General features: G+C 36.3%; 1 protein-coding gene across 1 annotated transcript; it reads right to left on the bottom strand.

Moving 5' to 3' along the window:
* Nucleotides 1-5,278: 5,278 nt before the first annotated feature.
* On the bottom strand, nt 5,279-13,622 carry CD101 (CD101 molecule). The gene is made up of 4 exons (XM_025167034.2): nt 13,499-13,622; nt 10,618-10,995; nt 8,243-8,659; nt 5,279-5,885 (listed from the first exon to the last, which is right to left on the bottom strand). The coding sequence occupies exons 1-4, from the start codon at nt 13,581-13,583 to the stop codon at nt 5,686-5,688; spliced, it is 1,080 nt and encodes a 359-aa protein (XP_025022802.1). The 5' UTR covers nt 13,584-13,622; the 3' UTR covers nt 5,279-5,685.
* Nucleotides 13,623-14,589: the final 967 nt, after the last annotated feature.

The following is a 14,589-nucleotide window of genomic DNA, read 5'->3' as shown; positions in this document are numbered from 1 at the left end:
GTGGCTTTTCATTTCCCCTGTTCTCTTAGGTTACTACAAGCACAGGGTCAGCTTTCGAAGTGGAGTGTAAAGTTATATTTGCTTGATCAATGCTCCTTTGGTAACATTACCATGTAGCTTACTTTGATATTGACATGTGACCCCCATATGCAATAAATATAAGGTAATATATCCCATGGTCATTTCTAAGACGAATGCTTTCTTAATATTCTGAAGAGCATATTGTTGTATTCTTCCCATTCTTCTCATTTTCAGTATTGTGTAGTAGAATTCATATCCTGATGTTTTTTGCAAACTTAGGTCATTGTCATGCTGCCTTATGGTATTTAAAGTTACAAGGTTGCATAAATAGGAAATTTATGGATGTTTTTCACTATTTTGCAAAATGTTTGTTTACAAGAATAAATGCAGTGAGTACAGTCTCTCAAGTATATCATAAAAAGGTATCCATGCTAAACTATGTTACACAATACTTGTATTGTGAGAATATTGACTGTTTTGGACTTTTGAAGTTAAAATCTCAGGTACATTGAACAAAAATATTGACAGTGAATTCCTCTCAGATTGGGTTGATAATTTTACTTTTATTACCTCATTAAGCCAAGACCCAAAGGGAATCAAGCAATACTTGTGCCATAGCTGCTAAGGTCTCCCATAAGATCAGCTAAAATCTTTTGAAAATAATTTAAGATATATTTTATGGTCTATGCCAAATCATCCAGAAGTTAGCTTTGTGTCACTTGTGATGCATTTTTTATTATTAATATTATTTAGATTACTTTTCCATTAAGGGCACACGTTGCCCAAAAGATGAATATCTTCAAAATAGACTTCAAGTATGCTTGAATAAACAAATAAGTGAATAAAATAAATAAGTGGCACTGAATGAACTGAAGTTTACTTGTAAACAGATATAGCTTAGGATATATCTCTAAAAGATATTTGCCATGCATTTCTGTCAAAGATTAGTCAAAATGGAGCACCAGAACATGGATGGCAGTGCAGACAGAAGCTTTACAGTACCAGTCTTTCTCTGTGGAGTCCTTAGGGTTCTCTGAGCTTGGTTTTTTTCTTGCAAACATTTCATTACCTGGCTAGGTAACATCTTCAGTGCTAGAAGGGGGTTTGCTCTCTATTTATGTGCTATGGCATGCCCTGCCAGTGTTGGTGGGGGTGGGGGTTTTGTTTTGTTTGTCTGGTAGTTCCTTGATTAGGGTATTTTTCACTGCTTGATCGTGTGCCTGGTGGTAACCTCTGATTATCTGGGTGATGATTGCTGGTGAGGAGATGTTCTGGTCTTTTGTTTTCTTTTCTATTGTCTCTTTTGAATAGTGTGTAGATGCTGTTTATCTCTATGTGTCTGTTAATTGCTGCCTTGTCTGAATACCAAGTTTCCAAGAATTCCCTTGCATTTTTGGATTTAGCTTGGTCTAAAATCCTGACAGTTTCCCAGTTAAAACTATGGTTAAGTCTGTCCAAGTGTTGTGAGACTAAGGAATTTTCATCATGTCTTCTGACTGCTAGTTGGTGTTCATGGATGCGCTCTGCCAGCCTTCTGCCTGTCTGTCCTACATAATGATTGTTGCAGTCCTTATACTGTATGTTGTAGATGACTCCTTTTTTTCTTCTTGTGCTACTGGGTCTTTTGGTTTGCTTAAGATATTTTGGAGGGCTTTAGTTGGTTTGTGTGCTTCAGAGATGGCATGTGGTTGTAATGGTGGTTTCGGAGACATTTCTGATGTATGGCAATGTGATCCTTTTCATAGCTTGTGTTAGTTATGTTGTAGTAGTTTGAGTGGTCAGGCACTTTTTGATAAAGTTGCGTGGATATCTATTTTGTTGGAAGATGTTGTATAGGTGGTCTGTTTCCTTTTTCTGCTGTTCTGGGTTGCTGCAATGCGTTTGTGCTCACTTGAATAATGTTCTTACACAGCTTCTCTTATGGGAGGTTGGGTTGTTATTTTAGTAATGGAGTACTTGATTAGTGTGGGTTGTCTTCTGATAAACTTGGGTTTCTAATTTACTGTTGTTTCCTTTACTGATGAGGATATCCAGGAAGGGTAGCATGTTGTTGTTTTCTTCCTCTCTGGTGAATTTTATTCACCAGGAATTTTATTCCTTTGAAGATGTTGTTGTGTCTTCTCTAGTTGTTCCTTTTTATTATAACAAAAGTGTCATCTACATACCGGATCCATACTTTAGGTTGTATGTGTGGAAGTGCTATAGTTTCTAGGTGTTGCATTACAATCTCTGCTATGAGACCTGGCAGTGGTGATCCCATGGATGTGCCTCTGATTTGTTAGTATATTTGTCCATCAAACTGAAAATAGGTGGTGAGGCAGAGGTTGATGAGGTCCATGATTCTGGGTATTTTGATCTGGGTATATTTGGTTAGGTCGGGTGTGTTGTGTAGTACTGCTGATATGGATTCTTTCACTAGTTCTGGGTTTATGGATGTAAAGAGAGCTGTGACATCAAATGAGAGCATAATTTCATCTTCATCTATGCGTACATCTTTGATTTTCTGCAGGCATTGTAGTGAGGAGTTGATAGAATAGTCACTCTTCTCTGTGAGATGTCCAAGCTTTGTTGTTGGTTCTTTCACTATGTTTTATGTTGGAGTCCCCGGTAAAGATACAGTTGGTTGGATGGGTATGTCAGGTTTGTGTATTTTTGGTCATCCATAGAAGCGTGGGAGGATGGCACACGATCAAGCAGTGAACAATACCCTAGTCAAGGAACTACCAGAGGAAAAAACAAAACCCCACCCCCACCAACACTGGCAAGGCATGCCACAGTATGTAAACAGAGAGCAAACCCCATCCCATTCCAGCACTGAAGATGTTACCTAGCTGGGTAATGAAACGTTTGCAAGAAAAGAACCAAACTCAGAGAACCCCAAGGACTCCACAGTTCAACCCTGAGCTACACATATTCACCTCTATTAGTCTTTCTCTGGTCAAATATCTGCAGAAAGTGGTCATTTATTTCTAAGTGAGTGAGTGAGTGAATTCATTATATGTCATCATGTAAGGCTTGCCCCCTTGGAAATTACATTACAAATGTTTACCATCTACATCTACTCATACCAACTTACAGCTCTTCCAAGGACAGGCCTATAATTTCTTTGAACTTGTTTATTTATCTTATCCATTATTGTCATCATCTTTTACCTCCCTCAGTCTTACCAAGCATTTTTTCCAGGACATCATCCATTTGCATCATACATCTAAAGTAACAGAGTTTCTGTTTGCTGATTATCACCTCAAGGAAGCTATTTGGTTCAGGATGGGTTGTTTTTCTTGTGTTCTGTGTTACTTTCAGCAAGAATCTGTGCAACCATAATTTGAAGAAGTCTATTTCTATTGCTCTTTCTCAATGTCCTGTTTTCACAGCTGTATATGCTTTAACTATTCTGATTTTTGCTATTATAACAATATCCATAGCCTTCAAGTTCTTGTCCAAGTTTATTACCACCTTGCTTCCTAGAATTAATCTAGTACCCTGTAATGCTAACCAGCATACTTAAGTTCACTAAGCATGCTGGTTAGCATTACCTTTGTTTTCTTATTATTTAACATTAATCAGGATTTTCCATTTTTACTTTCCTAATGAAGTCTTCTTTTGGCTAACAAAGTGGTATTATCACCATATCTCAAATTATTAGTGGTCCTATTTTGATTCCAACCATAGTCTCTTGAAATCTTGCCAGGCTGATAATGCACTGTTGTATACTTTAAACAGGTAATTGAAGGAGAACAATTCCCCATGACCCAATTTACAAGTGCAGACCACACAGTCTGCTTGACCCAAGTTTATACCAACAGCACTGGGGACAGACCATGAGGTTCTGTCCACTTAAGGAGGGTACAAATAACCTTTATATAGTTGTATAATAAATGCTGACCAGTAATGATGTCAAATGCCAATCATCTTATTTTTTATAACTTGGGTTAGATTTTCCACTTATAATGAGAGTACACCATTAATGAAATACAGGTTAGTCAACTTTTGTGGTTAGTCACTACTTAGTTCTCATTTAAAAATAGAAGTGCTGATTTAAGATAATTCATGAGTCAGCATCCACAAAAGCCTAAGCAAGCTATTAAGGTGGCTTACTTCAGTTCAGGGGCCTTGGTAGTTTGGAGGTTTTGGTTCAGGTATTTCTTTTACTCTTTCATAATGGGGCAACATGCATCTTTACAATTGTCAACCATTCCGTTTCTTCAAATTGTGCTTTACAGTAACTTATTGTTCATTTTTAAAAATAATAAGAATAAAAGAATAATCAAATGTTCTGGCATATTTGTTAGCTTTAATAAATTTTCCACTGGCATGGTCTGCACAACTAAGGGCTTTGCTGTAGCTAATAAAACAAAGGTAAACTTCCTTATTTTCACTTGCCTTCCCCATTATCTTTCTTGTATTAGCTGTCTGATCCCACATACTTCTGCATTTTCTGAAAGCTGCCTTGTGTAAAATTTTAACAAAACTATACTATGTTCGGATGAGTAATTAGTGCAATGGTTTGATAACTGCCATCTTTTCATGCCCTCTCTTCTCCCCAATCACTTAATATTCTGTTGTCATTGCTGAGTCTTTGTTGAAATGTATTGTGTGCATGGCTATGTATACGTGTCCATTTAGTATACTCCCCACCACCAAGCCACAGTATTTATACTTCTGGTTTTGAATCCTTCTGAGAATACTGATAGTTCTTTCTTATACTGTGATGGTTGACTTTGGTTGCAGCCTAGTCAACACATCCAGATTATTTTGCAGTTGAAAGGACTTAGAGTTGCATGTAAAAGTTCAGGTCTGCTGGTGATATCGAACATTTCAATGAATCCCTAAGTGAACAGAAGCTGAAATAACCTCTACATAGAACAAAATTATATGTAACATCTTAAAATATGCATTCAAGAAAGTATGCATAAGTAGTAAGTATGCTTTTAAATTTTCAGAAAGATGTCATATTTAACTTCGTACCATTAAGTTGAATATTAAAATTAAATTAATTTTATTAATAATTATAATTATAATTAATTATAAAAATTAAATGTTAAAAAATTAACATTAAGGTTGTGCTAGCCTTTATTTTGTATGCAACTGTGTTTGGTTTAATGTATGATATTCAGAAGTTAGAGGCTTTTTCTCCTTATTCCAAAGCCCATAATCCATTCCCTTGCTTTGGGACACTTGTTGTTCTTGTTTTGGTGCAATCTGCTTTATTTTTACCCACCATTTTAAAATAAATTTGCACAGTTATTTCCATCCATCCATTTATTTATTTATTGTATATATTCTCACAATTCTTAAATTCATTTAAATTCATAAAAACGTCTGAGAGTGATTTTGCCTACAGAATGTGAGCGGCTCTGGCAAATTTTGAATGAATACATTTGCCCCACATAACAGCAGGCTACAATCTATCAGTTATGAACGTTAGTTTTACACTTGATGGCAAAAGCCACATTTTATCAGTCACTCCCAACTCTGTATTATGTATAGAAAAAAATAACCTAGCTTGATTGACCTTAAGACTTCATATTTATACTGATGCCGGATGGATGGTATTTTCTGTTTCAGAAGCCTTACAGCTCTATGTGCCTTTGTCTGTCAGTTCCACCTGACTTATCACAAGAATATGCTTGTCGTTGCTTTGTTGCTGCCCTAGAAGATTTCTCATGCTAGCTCTTGCCTCACTGTAATTTTGGAAGGATAAGGCCAAGTAATGATCAGTACTAACCACCACCCCATCATGATGGAGCCAACCCACACAGAACTATGGATATTTTGGGTTTCCACCGAGCAGCTTAAGGGGCATTCTTTTCCATTCGGAGCCGAATCTTTGACAGCAGGTTTATTCATATTCAATTTTTTATCTGCAGAAATAAAAATAAATACACACAGTGAACATACAAGTTCAACTGACTGAACCATGAAGTTGAATGAAGGAGTTGTCTCAGATCACAGGCAATTTGGCAGCTTGTTGGAGTGTTATTAAATCATTCATAAGTTGCTTTGTTTTTTGTTTTTGTTTTCCCTCTCTCTGCCAGGTATGGGAGAAGTATCTGTGGGTTTTCTCAGTGTAATATACCAAGATAATGTAGATGATTTTAAGTACCATGAAGCATAATTTGTATCTTGAGGACTAACTATTTTCTACTTTGTTTCAGCAAAATACATTTGGCCACCCCTGGATATTTATCTAGTGATACATCCATTGCAAACATTTTCAGTATGGATGGCCCAAGGAAAATGAAGGGGCTAAAATGCTTTATGAAATACTGGACAACAAGATAAGCATTTGTTCACTGCTGCTAAAAGCACCCATCCCATCCCATCCCATCCCATCCTTACCCCCATGGTCTTCCTAGAAACACTGAAATCGTCACTTAGTCCTAGTGCACGGGTAAGGAACTTAGGGTCCCTCAGGTATGGTAGGACTGTAGCTCTCAGGATTCCTCACCACTGGCCATGCCCGCTAAGACTCATGGGAATGAATTCAAGCACATCGGGGGAGCTGCACATTGTCCTTTTCTGGCACAGCCAGTGAAGTTGTGTATATTGGGCATATGATGACATTAATTCCAGTCCAAGAAGCAGAGTTAACTTTCCTCCAAATTGAGCATGATGACTGAGTGTTTCATGAGGGATGCATAGCCTGATTTAGCCCACTGTGTCTTTTGATATATAGAATGAGGGTTGGATAGGTGAAATAAAGAAGAAATGAACAGATTATATTAAAATGATCTGATGTGGGAATTATAGATGAATAAATCCTCTAAACTTCTGCAACAAATCAAAATGGAATAGAATAATGGAATAAAACAGTGCCTTTGTTTTCTCATATCAGTGTTAATTGTCAGCATAAAAAGAGGAATATATTCTTGTCAAAGATGTATTTCTGAAGCATTTTTCCATCAACTTTCCAGTATGTTGGGAGGAAAGGCATCTATAGTTCTAGATGCTACAGCTAATAGCAACACTCATTTATTGCTTACCTCCCCAAAATTATCATCATACTGAACCTGGTTCATCAATAACACAGAACAGAAATCCTGCATAATTGTTTTCCATTGAGAAATATTTGTTGAATCTTTTTATATGTAACTTTAAACTGTGTTGTTCCAATCCAGAAATGCATTAAAATGCATTAAAAAGCATTTCGTTAAGTGTATATAGTGCTTTAAGCACTTTATATTTCAAAACTAGAATGTTGATAAATACACTAAATGCACGAATATACAAAACTGATGTATTGCTACCCTGATGTCACAAGACAGAGAATTTTATCACAGAAGTCAATCAGGGGAACTCATAGCCCACCATTATACAAATAAATTTTTAAAAAAAAAAAAAAGGCCATTATCTAGGCCTCCCTTTCACCCTAGTATAAAATTTGATGTGAGCTACAGAAGTCATCAACATCAGTGCATAGATATAGAAGCCACTGTCTGTTTGGTTATGGATTTGATGTTCTTTCCATCTTGGGCTGAAATTTGGTATGATTTTTCTTAATGCTAAACGTCAACTGTGTCACAGCAAAGCTGTCTAAAAACAAGCAAGACATTCTCAACTAGCTTTCCTTTTCTTCTCCCCCCTCCTCCCAAGTTTGGCTCAGGATCACATTCAGTCCAGAGCAGGGCATGGAATAGCTCAGCTCTAGCAAATGCAACAATGAAATAATAGACATCACCATGCATTCTTTCTCCACTATTTTCAGTCACTGCTTGAATTATATGGATGTGCTTCACAAGTATCTGCTTCCCTGGTCCTCCTAAACTGATGTTTTTTATATCTGTATCTGACCATGACAACTATTATGTTCTCTTGTGTATAAGGCTTACTTTCTCTTTCATAATTTTCCTGAATTTGATATGACAGGACCCCAGAGCAACAGAATTTTTCAAATATTTTTCTTTTTAAGAAAAACCAGACCCTACTGAGTAGCTGATTATGTAGAGAGGAGTTAATGATCTGGTGAATGGAGAGTCCAGGTTAATTTATACATAAGGCTTTTTTTAATCACTTCAGCTATGTGCAAATAAGTTTTTTGTTATAAAATTTAGTCACCTTTTAAACTTCCTGACTTTATCAGTGAGTATAGAAAAGTTGGAATCATAAAATAAACTAATGTTTGTGGGAGACACATAAACAGTTCTCCCACAGATTCTTTACCAGCTGCTACTGTACATTTTCTATAAAAGGCACATAAATTAGTTTAAGAAAAGTTTACCTCGGCGTTTAACGGTCAGTGATATTCTACTTGTCTGTTTCTGGACAATATCTTTCCAAGTTCCATCAGGATCTTGAATCCACTCCACTGCTTCACAGTACACTTCCCCTTGATCTGAATGTTGAAGTTTGACAATGGAAAATTTATATTCAGTGTCCCCAATTTTCACTAGCCTGATGTCTCCTGAGGCGAACCTCTCAATGTAGGAAGGGCCTGGAAGCATAACACAATCTTTGGACAGGGAAAGGATCTTCTGGGCATCTCTGTCCCCTCCTTCTGGTATAATATACCAAGCAACAGAAATGTGGGTGTGTTGTGCTGTTGCCACTGATACTTGGCAAATGAGATCTAAAGAATCTCCTTCATTCTGGATGAGAATCTGTGTCTTCATGGTGACAGAGAATGTGTCCGGAATTACTAAACAGAAAGGAAGACAAATTGCAATTTAAATTCCTTCTGTGAGAAACCCCTTGTTGTAGAGGGCATTGTGGTGTACTACCCAAAGACAAGGATAACAATATACTGTTCCTGAGGGGATTGTGACACTTGGATTCAAACAACTGTGGTTGAGATGAATGAGGAGGAAATGCTAGCATGCTTAGATAATACTTGGTGCTTCTGGCCCTCATGTTTTCTGAAAGGAAACATGGGAAAAACCAACAGTTACGAGTAGATTTTGTTTAATGAGAAAAGGGGGAAGAAGCAAGATGAGCTCTAGGAGGTATATACTTGGAAGTTTGTTTCTAAGTAGTTAAACAAGAGTGAATGGAGGCCAAAACACAGGTGAACATTTGGTGCAGTTTCTCACTGAACAACTTTTTTTTTTCTTCCTAGCATTTTTTCCCACATCTGCAGGGTTTGGTTTTTTTCAGATCAAACTAATGTTGATCCGTTGGTTGTGACAGGAATTGAATTCTCACTGAACTCAGTGAATTCAGTGAACTCAGTGAATTCTCACTGAACAACTGTGGGGTGCAAATTTACATCTCAGATTCTGTCATTTGACAGTAGTGACTAAATGATACTTTTTGAGCACAGAAAATGGCTGCTGCTTTTCCCTCTACAGCTTTCTCTAGATTATTTCCTTTTTTACCACCTTCCTTTTTGTACTTTCTTTAGTCTGTTCTCTCTCAAATTTTTAAATTCCCTTTCAAATCTCTTACATCCCCCCCCCCACAAATCTGCTTCAAGAGCACTTAAAGATAAAAAAATATATTTTGCTGGCTGGGGAATTCTGGGAGTTGAAGTTCACATGCCTTAAAGTTGCCAAGGTTGAGAAACGCTGGCCTACAAACACAGATTTAGTACAGGTAGTCCTTAGGTTATGATAGTAAATAGGACTGGAATTTCCATCACTAAGCAATGCGGTTGTAAAGGGGAGAGGGAGGGTGGGGGGATCTGAAGTGTCCCTCAGGTTGTGTGGGCAGGCTGCCAAGTGCCCAAATTTTGATCACGTGACCATGGGGGCACTGCAACAGCTGTAACTTCAGGGACCATGTATAAGTAACATTCATTCAGAGCTGCTGTAACTTCAAATGGTCACTAAACAAATGATCATTAAGCAAGGATTACCTGTATAATCATTGAAGCATTTGGAACAGCACATTGCTTGCATGTGCAGAAGCTGGTTATATATCTTTTGGGTCATTTATAGGAGATGCTATTTAGTGTTTCTATGACTGATCTGGTTCAATAACTCAGCTCTTCTGGTATTGTGCAGTTCCAATGATATTAAGCCTGTACAAAAAAGAGTCACATCCAAATTCTAATACAAATTCTGAATGAACTGTGGATGTGGCTTTGGGATAATTTCTTCCAGCCTAACCTGTGCGTGACCATGGCTTTTTGGAGAAAGGGCAAGATTGAAGTTATTGGTCAATTTCAATGAAGTACAATCAATCATTCCAATTGTATGACCAAGGCACCCCCACATTGTGTCTTTTCCCAGGTAAAGTTGAAACAGAATTAATTCTTTAACTTTGTCTGAAAGTTAGAGGGTCTAGTTAAAGGTGATTAAGTGTTGACCACTAGTCTGATTGTAAACTAGCCAGATAGCAATGTATAGGGTCCTACAAATAGTAATTGGTTGTAGAAGTCATTGATAGTACCCCACATATAAAGTTGACACTGAAGTGGAACTAATTACCTAGTTTGATCTGAAAATTGGTGCATCTGTTATAGGTTTGAACGACTTTTGATCACTAAGCTGAACCTAGCTAAGCAGACATGTATAGTGTCTCACAAGTAGTTTTGTACATTTCTCTCTTCATGTGGATTAGAAAAATCTAGTAGAGTAAATCAAACATCTGGCAGAGAAGAGTTGTGAAGGGCTGTGTAGGCTTATAAGTGAACAGGGATCCCATGCTTCATCATACCTGAGAGGTTTGTTTTGGCGCCATAGGTCCCCAAGTAAATGTCTTCTGTGTTGGGTGTGTAGCATTCATATGTGCCAGCATCATTCTCCTTGAGATCTGTGATATGCAGGAGGACAGAATCTTCCTTGATCCTTTCGATGTAGATTTCCCCACTACTGATACGGCTGGAGTAGAAAGCATAAGAGTAGGTGCTATCTCTAGTGCTGATGATCTGCATCTGTGTGTGTGGAGCTGATGGCAGATAAACGGACCACATAAAATTCTGCTCCATTGACTTCTGGTAGCCACTGATGTTACACCAAATAGTGATGTGTGTGCCTCTTACTCGGTAAAGAGGTCCTTTCTGAATGGACACCATTCTTTCTCCCACATAGAGGTCTATATACAAATCATTAAAAGGTAGTAGAATTAGTCCAGATTATAAAAAAGAAGTTGTCCAGAGCCTTGAAGTGGTGGATGAGAGCAAGACAGTTTGCACTTTCCAACAACTATTGTAAGACAGTAATAATCAAATGCAAAATAGAACATTTTTGATATTCAAAAATCTTGCATTAGAATTCACAAACACTATGAATTCTGCTTTAGTTTTATTAAATAAATCCTATTATTCTGATGTATTTGTATTGTGCTTTAATTTTGTTCCATATATTCGGTCTGTTTCTTTCTGTGCACAATCAAGCAACATTTTAGCTTTTGAAATGTGATGTTATCATGTTTACAACCAGTAGTAAGATATACTGAAATAATGATTTAAAAATTAATATTTATAAGAAATAATGTAATTAAAGCTAATATTCTAGAAATTTGTAATTATTATGAAAGGCAATGTGCATAGTTTCTTTCTAGAATCCAACCAAGCACTTCTTATTAATTTTGTGAAAACAAATTCATTCTAATTCAGGAAAAAAAAAAGGAAAGTGAATTAAAACAAAGTACTGTACATCATTTTAGGATAGTTATATGTAATACAGAATAAGGAATGTGACAATTCTCATTAATATCGATCAAGATTGGTTTTATTTCCAAGGAAACAAAAAAATCAACAAAAATTCTAAGCTTCATACAAGAACGAACAATTGGATTGAATTATATTGACTAAGAGAAAATGTTTCAGGACCTGAAACTCATTAATTACAAAAAACTCACAAGCTACTTTGCATATATATTTCTGTAAAATTGACTGTGAAAAATATGTTTAAATATTTGTGGCCCTTAATGTGATAAAAATATGGCATTCTTTTTCCTGTTGCATTGTTTAAGCCAGGAGCACAACATTGTTTCAAGATCAAGGGCTTCAGTCCCATAATAGTGGATGAGATCAATAAAAACATTGATTTGTTTGGCTATCATAACTGATATTTTGACATATATTATGGCACTAGCTGCACATCTCATGTAATCAGATGTCCTGAGCTGTCACCCTAACCTATGCAAAGGGCTTCCTTTGGCAGCTGAAAGGTATGTAGATACAAGTAGATACCATGGCCACTTCGACGATGTTCTGAGAGTTAGGGCAGCTAGAATTTAATGAGCACGCCCCCTTCTATTATCAGTTTTATTGGGAACTCAACCGAGTCCTAATTATTCTGCTTCTGAATAATATTACAGATTTACCACCCAACAATATGCAGAGTTCCCACTATTTCACACCAATCCTGAGACATTGTTAACACAGCTAGTGTGTGGTGGCATATAATAAGGTTCATAGTAACTAAAAACAGCTGAAGCCACTTAAACAGCTGCATAGGACTAACTCCTAGATCTAAGACTAGGACTGATGTTTTATTAAACAACATTTATTGCATTGTTAAAATTACTTTTTTATACTTACCATCTCTCATGTCATTTAACTTTTTTAGCTTTATCTTTAGGCCTAGTGTTATATTTGTTTTGTTGGGTCTTATTAAAAATTATTAAAACATCAAAACAACTTGTAAGCTCCTGGAGGCTGTTCTCACATAATAAACCTTTGATTTATCTCCCGTAATTGTAAATTTAATTTAATTTCAGAACTGGAAAAAGAAGCAACTTCTGTAAAAGATTTTAGACGGTATGAACAATCTGTAGGCCCTGAATCAGTCTGTTGTTTTTCCAGGAATCCATTCTGATCGAGCCACTAAGCACTGATGCATTTTCTGCTTATATTGATCTGGGAAATATGCAAAAACTAGTATAAGTCCTAAAGTCAAAGAACAGTCTCCCATTTATTTATTTTTTTAAAATGGTCCCACCTGCATGTACTTAATCTATCCTTAATCTGATTGTGAACTTCAGCATCTCTAAAACATTGTTTGGTTACTACTAATTTAAGAGAAGAAAGCACAAGATCAATAATCAGCAAAGAATAGGATTCATTAAATATTAAGAGTATAGACTCATCCTGATAGCATAAACACATAAGCCATTATAGATAGGATATGAAGTGCAGATAATAGTGGTGCCTGCGCTTTCCTAAAATTGTGAAATAACTGAAGAGATCTCTTCAAACACTACATAAATTTTATTTTTTAAATGTTTTTTATATGTTAACTGTTTTATAGTCTTATTGTACGCTGCCCAGAGTCATTTTTTAGTGAGTTGGGCAGCCATATAAATTTGATAAATAAATAAAAAATAAATAACTAATCTTAAACGGAAAGAGACCTGTATACATAAGTTAATTACTACCTCTTAGGATCATTAAATGCAACTTTTATAGACAGATGTGATATTCCCTGAATATCAGAAACTGGAGATTGGGGAAAAACAATAACTTTTGTACCTTTAGGGGAGTATACAAAGATATCTGGTTGACTGATACTAGAATAGACTTACATTGGCCTGAAATAGTGAAGCTGAACTTAGAATTCTATGAAAAGAAACCACGCTACATGACACTCACCAAGCAGCAAGAGTAGCACAGCTGGCAAGTACAAAGGAGGTCCCATGAGTACTAAGGTCAGCCTTCCTTCTCCTGCAAGGAACATATATGTCTTTAACTGCTGAGCTCCGGCAATCAGATGTACCTAATAATGATGGGGAAACTACCACCTCTTTTTTGTGGTTTCTCAATCTCACCGTGGAAATACAGAAGAAAGAGTTTTTCTCAGAAAAGCTGGAGAGGTCACAGACAACAAATACTGTAGACAAATACAATGGTGGTTTATTAACAAGGCAGTCCCACTGAATCCCAACCCTCTATATACAACAGTCTCCAGGCTTTATTATTCTCAGTAACCATAAGCATTTTTTCCCCCTTCACTCATTCAGTGATGTATTATAGTTGCTCAGATATGTGACATGAAAACTAACACTAAAACTTCAGAGACAAATAGTCTTTCAGAATATAAGATGTCAAATGTGTTTGTGCCTTCATATATCTTGATGCTTTCTTATTCCTTCTTAGTTCTTTCTTTCTTGATAACTTCAATCTTTATCCAAATCTCAGTTTTTCTTGGCCTGTGGAAGAGATGGTCCAGTTTTCCTTCACAGTGATGATCTGATGATGATACAACAGTTCTGAAGTCCATATAGTACATTTTCTTCTTCATGAAGAGTAATATGGAAAGAATTTCTCATATTTTTCTAATAATAGAATGCAAAGCAATACATTTGCAATTATGAAAAATTTTATATCATGTGTTTATTTAAAATAAGTGGAATTGATGCATGTATATGTGCATCATGACACAATAGAAAAACTTTGATGTATCAGTCAATTGGTAATTCAAAAGTCCTGTACAGTCTGATTACCCAGAAATAGTTCTATAAATTGGGAGGACTGAGTAATGAGCACAGCTAAACATCTTACTTTTTTTTTCTTTGAAGAATTAAGTATTCTTACCTAACAGAGTTACACCGCAGGTCTAAACCTGTAGTGCTAAAATATCTAGCTGCTCATGAATGACAAAATGAATTTACATAATTAGAGTCCCCCATAATCTGAAATGTAAAGGATGGGAGGGACATAGGTCAATGGTTAAGAGCATACTT

Source organism: Python bivittatus, unplaced genomic scaffold, assembly GCF_059951505.1.
Source record: "Python bivittatus isolate LINGU-HERP-01145 unplaced genomic scaffold, Pbiv_v1 ctg000350_np1212, whole genome shotgun sequence".
In the NCBI taxonomy this organism is placed as follows: domain Eukaryota; kingdom Metazoa; phylum Chordata; class Lepidosauria; order Squamata; family Pythonidae; genus Python; species Python bivittatus.
Note: the sequence above shows the minus strand (reverse complement) of the source record. Positions and strands in the feature narration are given on the sequence as shown.